At 31.7% G+C, this 12912-nt stretch overlaps 1 protein-coding gene across 8 annotated transcripts in view; it reads left to right on the forward strand.

The window, feature by feature from the left end:
* The first annotated feature begins 4480 nt into the window (after positions 1-4480).
* LOC110091889 (L-aminoadipate-semialdehyde dehydrogenase-phosphopantetheinyl transferase-like) overlaps positions 4481-12912 on the forward strand; it is a 16195-nt gene continuing 7763 nt past the window's right edge. Inside the window, exons 1-4 of one of the 8 annotated variants that reach the window (XM_020816181.2) lie at positions 4556-4693; positions 6251-6510; positions 8055-8128; positions 11935-12067. In XM_020816181.2, coding sequence (XP_020671840.1) covers positions 8076-8128; positions 11935-12067 — 186 coding nt within the window. In that variant the 5' untranslated portion in view covers positions 4556-4693; positions 6251-6510; positions 8055-8075. Of the gene's footprint in view, positions 4694-6250; positions 6511-8054; positions 8129-8419; positions 9687-11934; positions 12068-12912 lie in introns of those variants that run through there. The other 7 variants (XM_020816177.2, XR_003702113.1, XM_020816179.2 and 4 more) reach the window with 7 other exon arrangements.

Raw genomic sequence — 12912 nt, forward strand, 5'->3', positions numbered from 1 at the left:
GGGTTCAAGATGACTCATCCAGTTTGGCTCCATTAATGGCTTGTGAACTAAGTTCAATGAGCTAATAAGTCAAGCTTTAGCTGGTCCTAACTCGACTCATCAGCTTATGAGTCAGCTCATTTAAAAATTATTAATATAAAATACACTTAAAATACATTAGCATTTAAAATTTTAAGTATAAAGTTATTAACAATGTCTTACAATTGTAGTTTGCTTTCTTATATTAAGTGATTATTTATTTTTCTTAGTTTATCATTCTTTTTATTATTTTATTATTATAATTAATTGAATCATAATCATTTTTCATCTTTTATAATAAATGAACTGGCTCAAAACTCGTAGAAAAAAAAAGCTTGAGCTCGAGCTTAAATTCAAACTTGATTAATTAATCAAACTCAAGCTCAAGCTAGGGGTGATATGAGCTCGGCTTGATTCATTTACACCCCTAGCTAACCTTCATATATTAGAGAAATAAGCTCCCTAATATGATATAATATAGTCTAAATATATGTCATGTGTATATATTGATAAACTTGGCCATTATAGACAAACTACTCAATTCATATTATACTTATACATGCAATATGAGACTTTATCCATATAAATCAAATCTCAACTTAAACTACTAAAATGACAAAGAAATCATAATAAAATATATTGGTTAAGCAACTCTGTGAATACACACAAGAGGGAGCAAAATTGATTTTTTTTGTTAATCATACTATATAATCCAAAATGTATTGTACAATATATTCAAACATAAATTAATTTAAATATTTAATTAAATGAGATTAATTAAAATTATGTTATAACTAATTGTACTATATGAACATCACATCTACAAGATGATTAAATATTTTAAGAAACTCCGTCGTCGAATCATGGTTACTTAAACCAGGCAAATTTGGAATTTGAACTGATCTTACTATACGATATATTTCATACTTTATGAATATTAATTAAAACTATCTAATTTAATTTTGAGGATTAAAAAATTGAATTACATCTAATCACCATTAATGATCGTACTATACGATTTACTAGAGAACTTGTTGGATGAACCTTAGTTTATCATATAATATTAGTCATTCATAATATACGATTTATGCATTGTACTGTAAGATCAGAAGGTTTATATATTGAAAATTAGGTTTTTAGGAGCCCACTTTATAAATTATTGTTATGTCTTTAGGGTAAGAGTTTTTTAAAAGTCAAAGGAGGTGAGGTTGAGAGAGGGAGTTTTTTTTTAGGAAGTCAAGGGGTGTGAGGGGGATTCACACTATGAGTGTCAATATTTGACACGACATGAAAATTCAAATTGAACCCGACATAAAATTGGAGTGTAAAAATGGATTAATGGGTCAGGTTCGGGTCCAATCAGGCTTGACCCGGGTCCAAACGGATCAATCCGAATCCTACCCCAATATTACAAATGGGCCAGGTTTCCCAAAACGACCCATGTGGGTTGTCGAGTTGACTTGACTTGACCCGACCAGCAAACCATTCGTTTATCTACGCATGAGAGGGAGACTGGGAAAGGTCATTCACAAAGGTCTACCGACGTAGAGATAGCCTCGATGGCGTTCACAGGTAAAAGAGGATGAATCCACTGGCACGAGGAAGATCGCGAGCTTTTCCCCATCCACCCTTAACATGAACTCCTTCAGCGGAGAATCTGAGGAAGTGGTGAAATTGCTTAGCAGAACGAAGCCGGAGGCCAAGACGTAGAACTGAGCGGAGGCGAGGTTGTGGCTACCAGTGGAGAAGTGGTAAAAAGGTATTAAAATTGTTAGAGATGGAGATTTTTGGATTAATGGAAATTAGGTAAGTGGCATTAGGGAGGAAGATGCGATGGTCATAGAGCGTGATTGTGGAGATGGATCTGCGTGAGATGAGGTGGTTGTCGGGAGGAGAGAATAGAGCGGAGTAGCGGAAGAAGAGGGCGCGTAAGAGGAGAGGGCATTCAATTATACCTCCTCGCCCGTATACATCTACACTGGACTAGACATTCGCACTCACCACAGAGGCAAAACCACAAAGACGAAGAAGCCTTTTTACAATTCGGGTTAAAATTGGGTTAGCGGGTTGACCATGATCCTACTCAATTTCTCAAATGGGTCAAAAACTACTACTCAAATCTGACCCATTTGTTAAACGTGTCAATCTGAACCTATATTTTTTGGGTCGATTTTGGGTGGAGTTATCAGGTCATGTCAATAATTGCTCCCCTAACCCAAATTTTTTGGACTAGGATCAACCCGTTTAAAAAATTGATCGTTTGGCTCTCAGAGCCTGACACGTATGAGATTTTGTGTCAGCTTTGGATCAACCCGATAACCCAAAAGTAACCCAAAATAAACCCAAATGTGCACCTCACTTGCGCTTGCCCATATCGTCTCTGTCACTTGCGCTTGCCCATTGAGCATGCCCACTTCGTCTACCCATATGTCCGTCTATGCTCGCCGGATCAATCACGTATGCACTATGCTATCTTGCACTCACTGCCTCATCGGATAGATGCATTCACCCGTTGTGATCGCCTAAGTCAATATGTTGGGTCGGGTCAACCTAGATTTGGGGCTGGTTTGGTTCGGGTTCTGATTTCTCACCCATTTGTGTAATCAGGTCAAGTTCAGGTTGGATCAGTTGAGGGTCGGTTAGTTCTAGGTTAGACTCAAATCCAACTCGAAAATCCATTTTAAAATAGAAGCACAATATTTAAGTTAAGTGTTGTAGAGATGAGGATTCTCATGTGGATGCATGTCTTTACCCTTAGACATAGGATACAAAATGAGCATATACGTGAAAAAGGTTGGAGTAGTTCCAGTGGAAGATAATATTAGATAGAGTCACCTTAGATTATTTGGTTACATAAAACGGTGCCCTTCCAATGACCCGGTTAGAAAAGTAGAGGAATTAGATTTGACTTATGTTAAGAAAGGTAGAGGTAGGCCTAAAAGGACTTGGTTATAAAATATTGAAATGATCTTTTTTCATTAGATTTAAATGAAAAATTGACTTTAACGATACCCAATGGAGAAAAAAAATCATGTAGCCGACTCCACGTAGTGGGACAAAAGCTTGATGTTATTGTTGTTGTTGAAGATGTGTGTTTTTCTTACCATGGTCGAGGCACAAAGCTAGAATTTTCTTTTTGTGAAGGCATAAATTATCAATTTTAAAATAAAATTTAAATAAATTTTTAAATAAATAAAAAACTATTTTAAAAAGAATGTCATAACATCTATAAATAAATAAACATAAGAGAGACATTTTAACAATGAAACTATGCATTAAAAAAAAAATTAAACCCAATTATGAATATTTAAACTTACTTGAATCTAAGATTACAACCCTCCACATAGCTCAAAATGCTAGAATCTCCAATCTCTGGATTCTTCCACATCAACACAAACAGAGATGTTGGTCCAGTTATTATGATTAAACTCCAACCTATGCAACCCTAAATCCAAGGCCAGCATCTACTGCTTTAACGAATGCCTCCTTGAGGTACCAATACCTATATTATAAACTAGAAAAATATAATATGAGACATAAAACTAATGAGCCACGCGATTTGCAAATTTAGATTATAGAATAGATCAAGCTAGAGTTTATAAAATGAACATGATAATGCCAGAGTGAAATTCATTTCTCGCAACTGATATATGTAGCTAAAAATCAATAATAGAAAAACCACAAACTTGGGAAACAGGCTACAAATGATTAAGATTTCGTTTGGGACAGCTTTCTTATTACTTCTCAAAGCAGCTTTTTAGACTCGGTACATACATCAAGGATTAATAGTAAAGTTGTAGAGAAAAGTAAAAGCAACCGAAGAAGAGTTGAATATGTTAGAGTGGGTTTAGAGTATATATAAAGAGATCAGCCTATAAGTGATGGACATGTGGACTGTCCGTTAGTAGCAGCTTTGTGCAGGATAGTGGAGAGTAATTGCTGTAGCAGGATATGTATTATGTGCTTTGACAATTATAACATGACCAACAATAAAAAAAAAACATAAATTATAAACCCTAAATATTAAAACATAAATTCTAAATCCTAATCCTAAATCTCAACCTAAAAATCCTTAAAATTTTCAAACCATCAACCTTTCAACCCATTACAATATAAACTCCTAATCAGAAAACTCTAAACCACAAAATGCAAACCTTAATCCCTAAACTCCTCACACCTCACTCATCTATTAATCATCATTCACCACCATTAATGATTTTACTCTACATTCATTAAGGTTTTATTTGGGACAAAATTTTTATTATTTTCTAAAGTATTTTTTTAGAACAAAAATATCTTTATCTAGAAGTTTTTGTACTAAAAAAATTGTTTAGAAAGCATTAATTAAACTGCCTCAAATCAAGTCTAAATTTAGATAATAATAATAATAATAATAATAATATGCTATATTTAATTATTTAATTTAAATTCTACCAAATAATTTTAGACAGTCAAAATGCACTCCAACCCAAAGCCAATAACATTGCACGGCATCGCATCTTAGCAATTTAGAACTTGGCGACGCTTCTTAGGGCTTGCGGTATCCCGTTACTCTTGAAATGGAGAAAGGGAAGAGGAGGTGGATTGTGAATATTTCCCACTGGAACCCTTCAGACGATCACTTCTTGTCTCTCGTCTCTTTCCTTCCATCGCATGAGCGTTCTGCCGTCAACAGGTTTGTTTGTTTTTTTGGTCATTATTACCCGTCAATTTGTCTTACTCATCGCATGGATTGGCATGTAACGTTTGAACCTTTGAATTTTGAATACTGGACCTTTAATTTTCGTTGAGTCTGCTATCTTTTTAGTAATTTGCGTAGACCTCATAGTAGTTTGCCCTCTAGGTGAAAACAACAATCTTTTAAAACTTTTTTTTGTGAATCTCTACAGTTTTCTGTTATTTTTGGAAACAAGGATAATGATTTTCTCGCTTTGGTGAGTAGGGACAATTAAAGAAGGTTCTTGCAAGAACTCTGGTATGGAAATATTAGGGTTTATTTTTTAAAAATAGATTTATTTGTTTGATATGCAAATGGGGAATTGGGGACTTTTATTGGCTTGTATAGCAGAAAACGGATTGCAATAACTCCACTGTCGGTAGACTTACCAAAGAAAGAGGTTCAATCCTATTTGCTATAGCGACTGGCAAAATGATTCTTGTGCTTATTCTAGTAGAGAAAACCTGAAATATTCTTGATGTTCTTCTTTCCCTATCACCTTGTCCTGACTACCCCATCATCTCAATTGATCAGGCAAGGATAGGATTCAAATCTGCTGTCATCCGTAAATCGTTAAAAATTCAATAAAAAGCTAGGCTAAGCAATAAACTAAATCGATTTTTAACCTCTACTTCCAATTCTGCCACATTACGTTCCACAGCTTGGCCAACAGTAGTGGATCTTAATTGTAGGCCTAATAGAAGAATGCCTTACAATCAATCTAATAGCAATGATGGAAATAATATATATAAGTTAATTCATGGTAAGTTCATTATGTACAAAGCAAGAAATGACCAATGTTTTGTCAGATACAACCAACCTTGGGATGCTTTTAATAGCCAACAAATGGTTAGGAGCTGAAGAGATAACCAAAAAAGGATCTCTCATGTGCAATGTTTCATAATATCTAATGTTATCAATTTTGGTATGGAGACCAACATCATTAACTTTATCCTAACTTTTTTTGGGTTGGCTTTATGAATCCTCATTTTTCATTAATTCCTGCCATGTTTTGTCTGAGATGTTAAACCTATCATTCACATTTCTTTTAAATAAATTCTATTGATGCCACCTTTAGTCTACCTCTTCTCCTTAACTTCGAACACTAATTTCTTCTATTCATCTAATGGGTGTATTTTTCACCTTTCATTGGATATTTCAAAACCATATGTCTATTTTCAATTGCCTTATTTTTAATTGATATTATTTCTCATTTTTAGATACATCCACATTAATTGTATCAGTTTTGTTACAATCAACTTATTTGTTATTGTTTTTTTTCTTGGTCACTTGAATTCATGCAATAGCACTAACCTAATTAAAATTTTATATTATTTACTTTCAATTATGCATGTCATCCTTTTATTGCATAAAATTTATAAGGCATTTCTCCATTTTACTAATCATTATAAATATCATATTCTTTAAAATTATATACATAGTGTTTTTTCCACTAAAAATCTTAAGTCTTTTGTGTTTGTGTTTCTAATATCTTCTTTTAAATTGTGAGAGCAGGACTTATTAGGTTCAGCAGAACCGGCTCTATACTGTAGCACAAAGCGAAACCGAGTGCAAAAACACGATCAGAGCAGTTGCCGCGGGCGTATATACGTCCATTCGACGATTTTTTTCACTATTTTAATGGATAAACGCGAGAGGGAGTGAAAAAGAGCAACTCATCACGTGAGAAATATCCGTTTCATTCATTCCTGTTGAAGAAAACAAGAGAGAGGAGTGTTCTGTTGTGAGAGCCGGCTGAGAGGAAGAAGAAGAAAGTAAGTTTTTTTTTCCAATTCATTTCTTTTAGCATTTTTTTTCTATTGTGATTAATCCTAAGAAAAGACAAGTTATATTAAAGGGAAATCTGTAAAAGAGAGGAAGAATTTGGATTTTTGGAATTCCTTCCTGGGGAAAATAAATGATTTAATTTGAGGTTATATATTTTCATTTCTCGTTTCTTTAGTTGAAAAGATAATAAGAAAATTTATTTTGAATTTTATGTTGGAAGAATCCAAGTGATATAAACTTTAGTTCGATGGAGGAGGAAGAGAGAATTTCAAGGAAGGAAGGGAAATTTTGGTGAGATAAATTGTATAAGAAATGGGATATTTTATCAAATATAGAAATAATAATAATTAAATTTAAATTTAAGATTTTAAAAGCAAATAATTAGAGGGAGAGTAAGTTTGAGTAATTAAGATATTTAAATAAAATATGGATTTTAATTGAAAATGCTAATTAGGAAATTAATTATGCAAATAAAGAATTAAATGATTAGTGATAAATGACATATAAATAAAATAGAAAATATGAATTAAATAAAAATATAGAGTAGGAGAAATAGAAAGTATGTCTATAAATTTTAATATATGAGATTTTAATTATTATAAATATTTTAGAAATCAACTAATGTGAGAGCAATTAGAGGCTTTAATTAGCTATTTTGAGAAAGAGAAAGGGAGAGCGAAAAACATGTATTTTAAAATTTAATAATAAAATAAATCTTAATTAATGAAATACTCTATGATTATTTTTAGGAATTAAAATATATTTAAAAAGAGAAGAAGTTTTGAAATATTAAGTTAGAGAAAATGTTGAGCAAATAATTAATTAAATTTAATGAAGTGATCTTTTATCGGTTTTAAATCTACCGTTATTGAAATAAGGAGTAAAAAGGGAAGCAGTGCATTTCCTAAGTTTAAGATGAGTACTCATTCTTTTATTTTATAGTAGTAATATTTTTTTCTTTATTTCAAGTTTATTGATTTAATTGATATTGATTAGTTAATGGTTATTATAAAATTTTAGCGTTTCTTCTTTTTGAATGGCCATATTGAATGATTTGATAGTTTCAGCATATGCATTATATGAAGTTATTGAAATGATATTAAGAAGGTAATTAATATGATTTATATAATATATTTGTATGTGTATGTTGACTGATGGAACCCATCCCCTTATGGTATTGGCTAGAGATGCAATGTACCCGTGCACGTAAATTAAAAAAGGTTATGAAAAAGAAAAATGAAATAGAAAATGAGTACCTTTAATGGTACTAGTCGGCGGCTCCCGTGACGAATATATTATTTATGAAAAATGAGAAAGATACGAATATAGATATGTAATAGATGATATATATCTGAGTTATGTATAACATTGAAAATCTTGATGAAAGGATATAATTAAATGTAATTATCTTATGATGTGAAATGAAAAATGGATCATACATAATATTCCAATTGCATTGAGTTGATGTAGTTTAGAAGTATGTTTTACTCATTAAGTTGTAGCTTACTCTTCGTTGTTCTAACATTTTCAGGTATAATTTAGTATAATCAAAATGAATAGAAGAGGTAAAAATATGTACTGCAGACGCGGCGCACCGGAAGAAAGGTATTTAAATTATTTTTATATTTATTTATATTTTTAAATTTAGTGACTCATTCAGTATATTGGAGATAAATTGAGCAAATGAAAATTTAAATCACAGTCTGACCGTCTGTTCCCGCCTCATTAATTCGAATATTTAGGTCAGGTCATGACAAAAGTGGTATCAGAGCACAATGAGTATCTTAAGCATGTGAATCATAATGAAAGAGCCATATGAATGATTTATGAACTTATTTTAGAATAATTTAAATATTCTATTATATTTTAGAATTAATTAATTTATAAATATATCAGGTATACGGATGATGAAGAGGACATAACCAGCAGAAATTTGGGAAGAGAAGAAGTACCACCTGAAGTTATTATAAACACCAACACCTTCACCCAGATGATGACAATTATGACCCAGCTACTTCAGGAATCAAGATCACAGTTTGATGTTGGAGCTGATAAATATCTAAAGTTATTTCAAGACATGCGACCACCTCTATTCAAAGGTAATGAGGGACCAATTGAGGCTGAGAATTGGTTGCTTCGTATAGATGATATATTTGATAGCATGTCGTGTCCTAATGAGAGGAAAGTGTCACTCGTTTCTTTTGCCTTGGATGAAGAAGCAAAAAGGTGGTGGAGAGGGCAACGTGAAGACGAGTTAGGAGATATTCCAAATACATTGGTTAACTGGGAAGACTTTGTGAAACTTTTCAGACAATGGTTCGTTCCTATGTCAGCAAGAATACAAATGCAGGACAAATTTATAAGTTTGATTCAAGGAGACAAATCAGTGATGCAATATGAAGCAGAATTTACAACACTATCTAGATATGCACCACAACTGATTGCAACAGCAGAAGAAAAATATTGTAGATTTCTATCCGGTCTAAAGGATGCAATTAGACAACCTTTAGTACCTTTTGGAATCGAAGATTATTCAGTGTTGGTGGAAAGAGCTAGAAGGGTGGAGATTGACTTTCAAATCACTCAGAAGAGAAAGGACCAGTATAAAAGGAAGAATGTTGACGAAGATATCCAAAGTAATCAGAATGAAGAATCAAATGGGAAGAAGCCCAAGTTTAATCCTAGTGGTGTTAGCAGTGCGACTGTCAGTAAAGTTATGGAAGCTTGTGCCAAGTGTGGCAAATTACACAAGGGTGAATGTCTGATGGGATCCAACACTTGCTACTGGTGTCGTCAACCTGGACACTTTGCAAAATATTGTCCTAGGTTGGGTTAGAGGACTTCTGGTGAGATGAAATCAGGTGAAGCACCTTCATAGAAGAATTTTGGTAAACAGAAGATGATGGAACCGTCATTTTTATCTTCAGCACAAAATCAATCCAATCAATCCATGCAGAATGTTCGACCTTAAGTTTATGCTTTGACTCAACAGTAGCTTAATGAATATGTAGATGTTAATAAAGATGAATGAAAAGTCTTTAATATAATAACTTGTTATGCTATGTTAGATATTTTGGGTTTATCAGGTTATCTTGTTATGTAATATCAAATGTTTAGTTTTATATAGTTATGCATCCAATGCTGAAGTTTATGTTGAATAAAATTGAAGATGTTATTTACTTATATAACTATAAGGTATAAGTAAATTTCAATGACGAAATTTTTATAAGTAGGAGAGATTGTGAGAATCGAACTTATCAGGTTCAGTAGAATTGGCTCTGTACTGTAGCACAGAGCGGAACCGAGCACAGAAACATGATCCGAGCGGTCGCCACGGGTGTATATACATCCATTTGATAGTTTCTTTCACTGTTTTAATGGATAAACATGTGAGGGAGTGAAAAGAACAACTCGTGTGAGAAATATTAGTTTCATTCATTCCTGTAGAAGAAAAAGGGAGAGAGGGGTGTTCTGTTGTGAGAGGTGGCTGAGAGGAAGAAGAAGGAAGTAAGTTTTTTTTTTTTTAAATTCATTTCTTTTGGTTTTTTTTCCTATTGTGATTAATCCTAAGAAAAGACAAGTTATATTAAAGAGAAATCTGGAAAAGAGAGAAGAAAATTTAAATTTTTGGAATTCCTTCTTAAGAAAAAATAAGTGATTTAATTTGATGTTATATACTTTTATTTCTCATTTCTTTAGTTGAAGAAATAATAAGAAAATATATTTTGATTTTTATGTTAGAAGAATCCAAGTGATATAAACTTTAGTTCGATGGAGGAATACAGAAGAATTTCAAGAAAGGAAGGGAAGTTTTTGTCAGATAAATTGTATAGGAAATGAGATATTTTTCACAAATAGAAATAATAATAATCAAATTTAAATTTAAGATTTTAAAAGCCAAAAGTTAGAGAGAGAGTGAGAGAGAGTAAGTTTGAGAGATTAAAATATTTAAATAAAATATGAATTTTAATTGAAAATGCTAATTAGGAAATTAATATGCAAATAAGGAATTAATTGATTAGTGATAAATGACATATTAATAATATTAAAAAATATGAATCAAATAAAAATATAGAATAGGAGAACTAGAAAATATGTGTGTAAATTTTAATATATGAGATTTTAATTGTTATAAACATTTTAGAAATCAATTAATGTGATAGCAATTAGAGGTTTGAATTAGCTACTTTGAGAAAGAGATAGAGAGAACGAACAACATGTATTTTAAAATTTAATAATAAAAAAAATTTTAATTAATGAAATATGCTATGATTATTTTTAAGAATTAAAATATATTTAAAAAGAGAAGAAGTTTTGAAATATTAAGTTAGAGAAAATTCAGAGCAAATAATTAATTAAATATAATGAAGTGATATTTAATAAGTTTTAAATCTATCGTTATTGGAATAAGAAATAAAAAGGGAAGCAAGTTCAAGGTGAGTACTCATGCTTTTATTTTATAGTAATGATGTTGTTTTTTTTTTTTTATTTCAAGTTCATCGAATTAATTGATATTGGTTAGTTAATATTTTTGCCAAAATTTTAGCATTTATTCTTTTTGAATAGTCATATTGAATTATTTGATAGTTTCAGCATATGCATTATCAAAAGTTATTGAAATGATATTAAGAAGATAATTGATATGATTTATATAATATGCTTGTTTGTGCATGTTGATTGATGGAGCACACTTCCTTATGATACTGACTAGGGACGCAATGTCCCGTACACGTAAATGAAAAATGTTATAGAAAAGAAATTACAAAGTTTCCGGAAGGGATCTCTTAATATTGGATATTTATTGTTAAACGAGTCTAGAATTTTTTTTAAAATGAGCAGAGTATCATTATAGTCAAAATAGCATTTGCAAAGTTTTGTGCAAAATACTTGTATCAACTCCATTTGCACTAGCCTTGTTATTGCCATGGATACATTTAATTTTGAACTCTACATGTAGATTGTTCTGGTTTTTCACTACTTCGTTCTAAATTGTTTAAGGATTTGTTTGGTCGCGTGCATATTTAAGGGATTATTAAACTATGGTTGTTTAGAATATTGTAATTCTTAAATCAACTAAATTCATTCGTTTAGAGCTAATCTATGAATTTTAAATCTTCTATTTGGTTGAAGGTAATCTGATTTTGTGTAGGAAAACAAAATAATTACGTCTGAGGTGTTTGTAGAGTTTAACACCCATCTTAATTTTTTATTAAAACCAACCAAATTGAATCCAGCGGATTTCTTAGTTTTGTAAAGCACATTTCCGACTGCCCTAGGAGCAAAACTTGTCAGTTTATTTTATGGTCTGAGAATTTTCTTCACGCCATTTCCGTTGTTGTTTTTGAGGCATTTTCATATTTGTGTGATACAACAAATTATACCTATCTTCTTACATATAGTCTGTGCATTAGATTTATTAGGTTTGAAGACAGGAAAAGGGCATTTGTTAGTCGGTTGCTTCAATACACACTAGTTCATGATGTTTTCGGCATCCCAATTGACAAAATATTAATAAACCGAACAGTTGAGGGAAAACCTTACCTGGTATGATTGTTTCTCAAGCTTATGTTTAATTATGTTTGGCTGAACTGATCTGCAAAATGTGGACAATAGAAGTGATGTATATGCAAGTTACTAGTGTTTTATTTTAGCTCCTTTTACTTGTATAGCATCTAAATCTAGAAATAATTAGTGGGATTGAGACATTTGGTCCTTTCCAACTTGATACAGCAGATTTTTACAAATTTGAAAAGCATTTACATTGTGATTTGTAACTTCATTGGATTGCTTCTGCTTGAATGGAATCTAGTCAATAACCCTAACAGGGGAGCAGTGCATTAACACCATGGCCGTAACGCCTATGTCACTAAACAGCTCTTTCTTTGATTTTCCTTTTACCATTAAGACTATAAAATATCTCCCTTTATTGTTGTATTGCTCATCAACACGTTGATATTAAAGTTGCAATACTCAAAATTGAGATATTTGTCGATGGTTTTTAAGAGTTATTTATGGTCGATAAAAGGAAATTGATGCCAATAATTCAATAATAACCGAAGAAAAAAGTATAGGGCACTACACCAATACCCATTTGCAATGTTTAATAAGCAAATGTTCACACATCATGGATGGATGTGGGCAAAGAAGCTAAACTATGAAATTAGAATTATGATATGAACTTAGAACATAGGTGCTCATATATATATATAAAGAAGATAAATATTCTATACAACAACAACGACATCAAGCCTTTGTCCCACTACATGGGGTCGACTACATGAATCATTTTTCTCCATTGTGTCCTATTAAAGGTCAAATTCTCGTTTAAATCTAATAAAGAAAGGTCGTTCCTAATATTTTATAACCAAGTCTTTTTAGGTCTACCTCTA

The sequence above is a fragment of the Dendrobium catenatum genome, unplaced genomic scaffold (assembly GCF_001605985.2).
Source record: "Dendrobium catenatum unplaced genomic scaffold, ASM160598v2 fragScaff_scaffold_1126, whole genome shotgun sequence".
NCBI lineage: Eukaryota > Viridiplantae > Streptophyta > Magnoliopsida > Asparagales > Orchidaceae > Dendrobium > Dendrobium catenatum.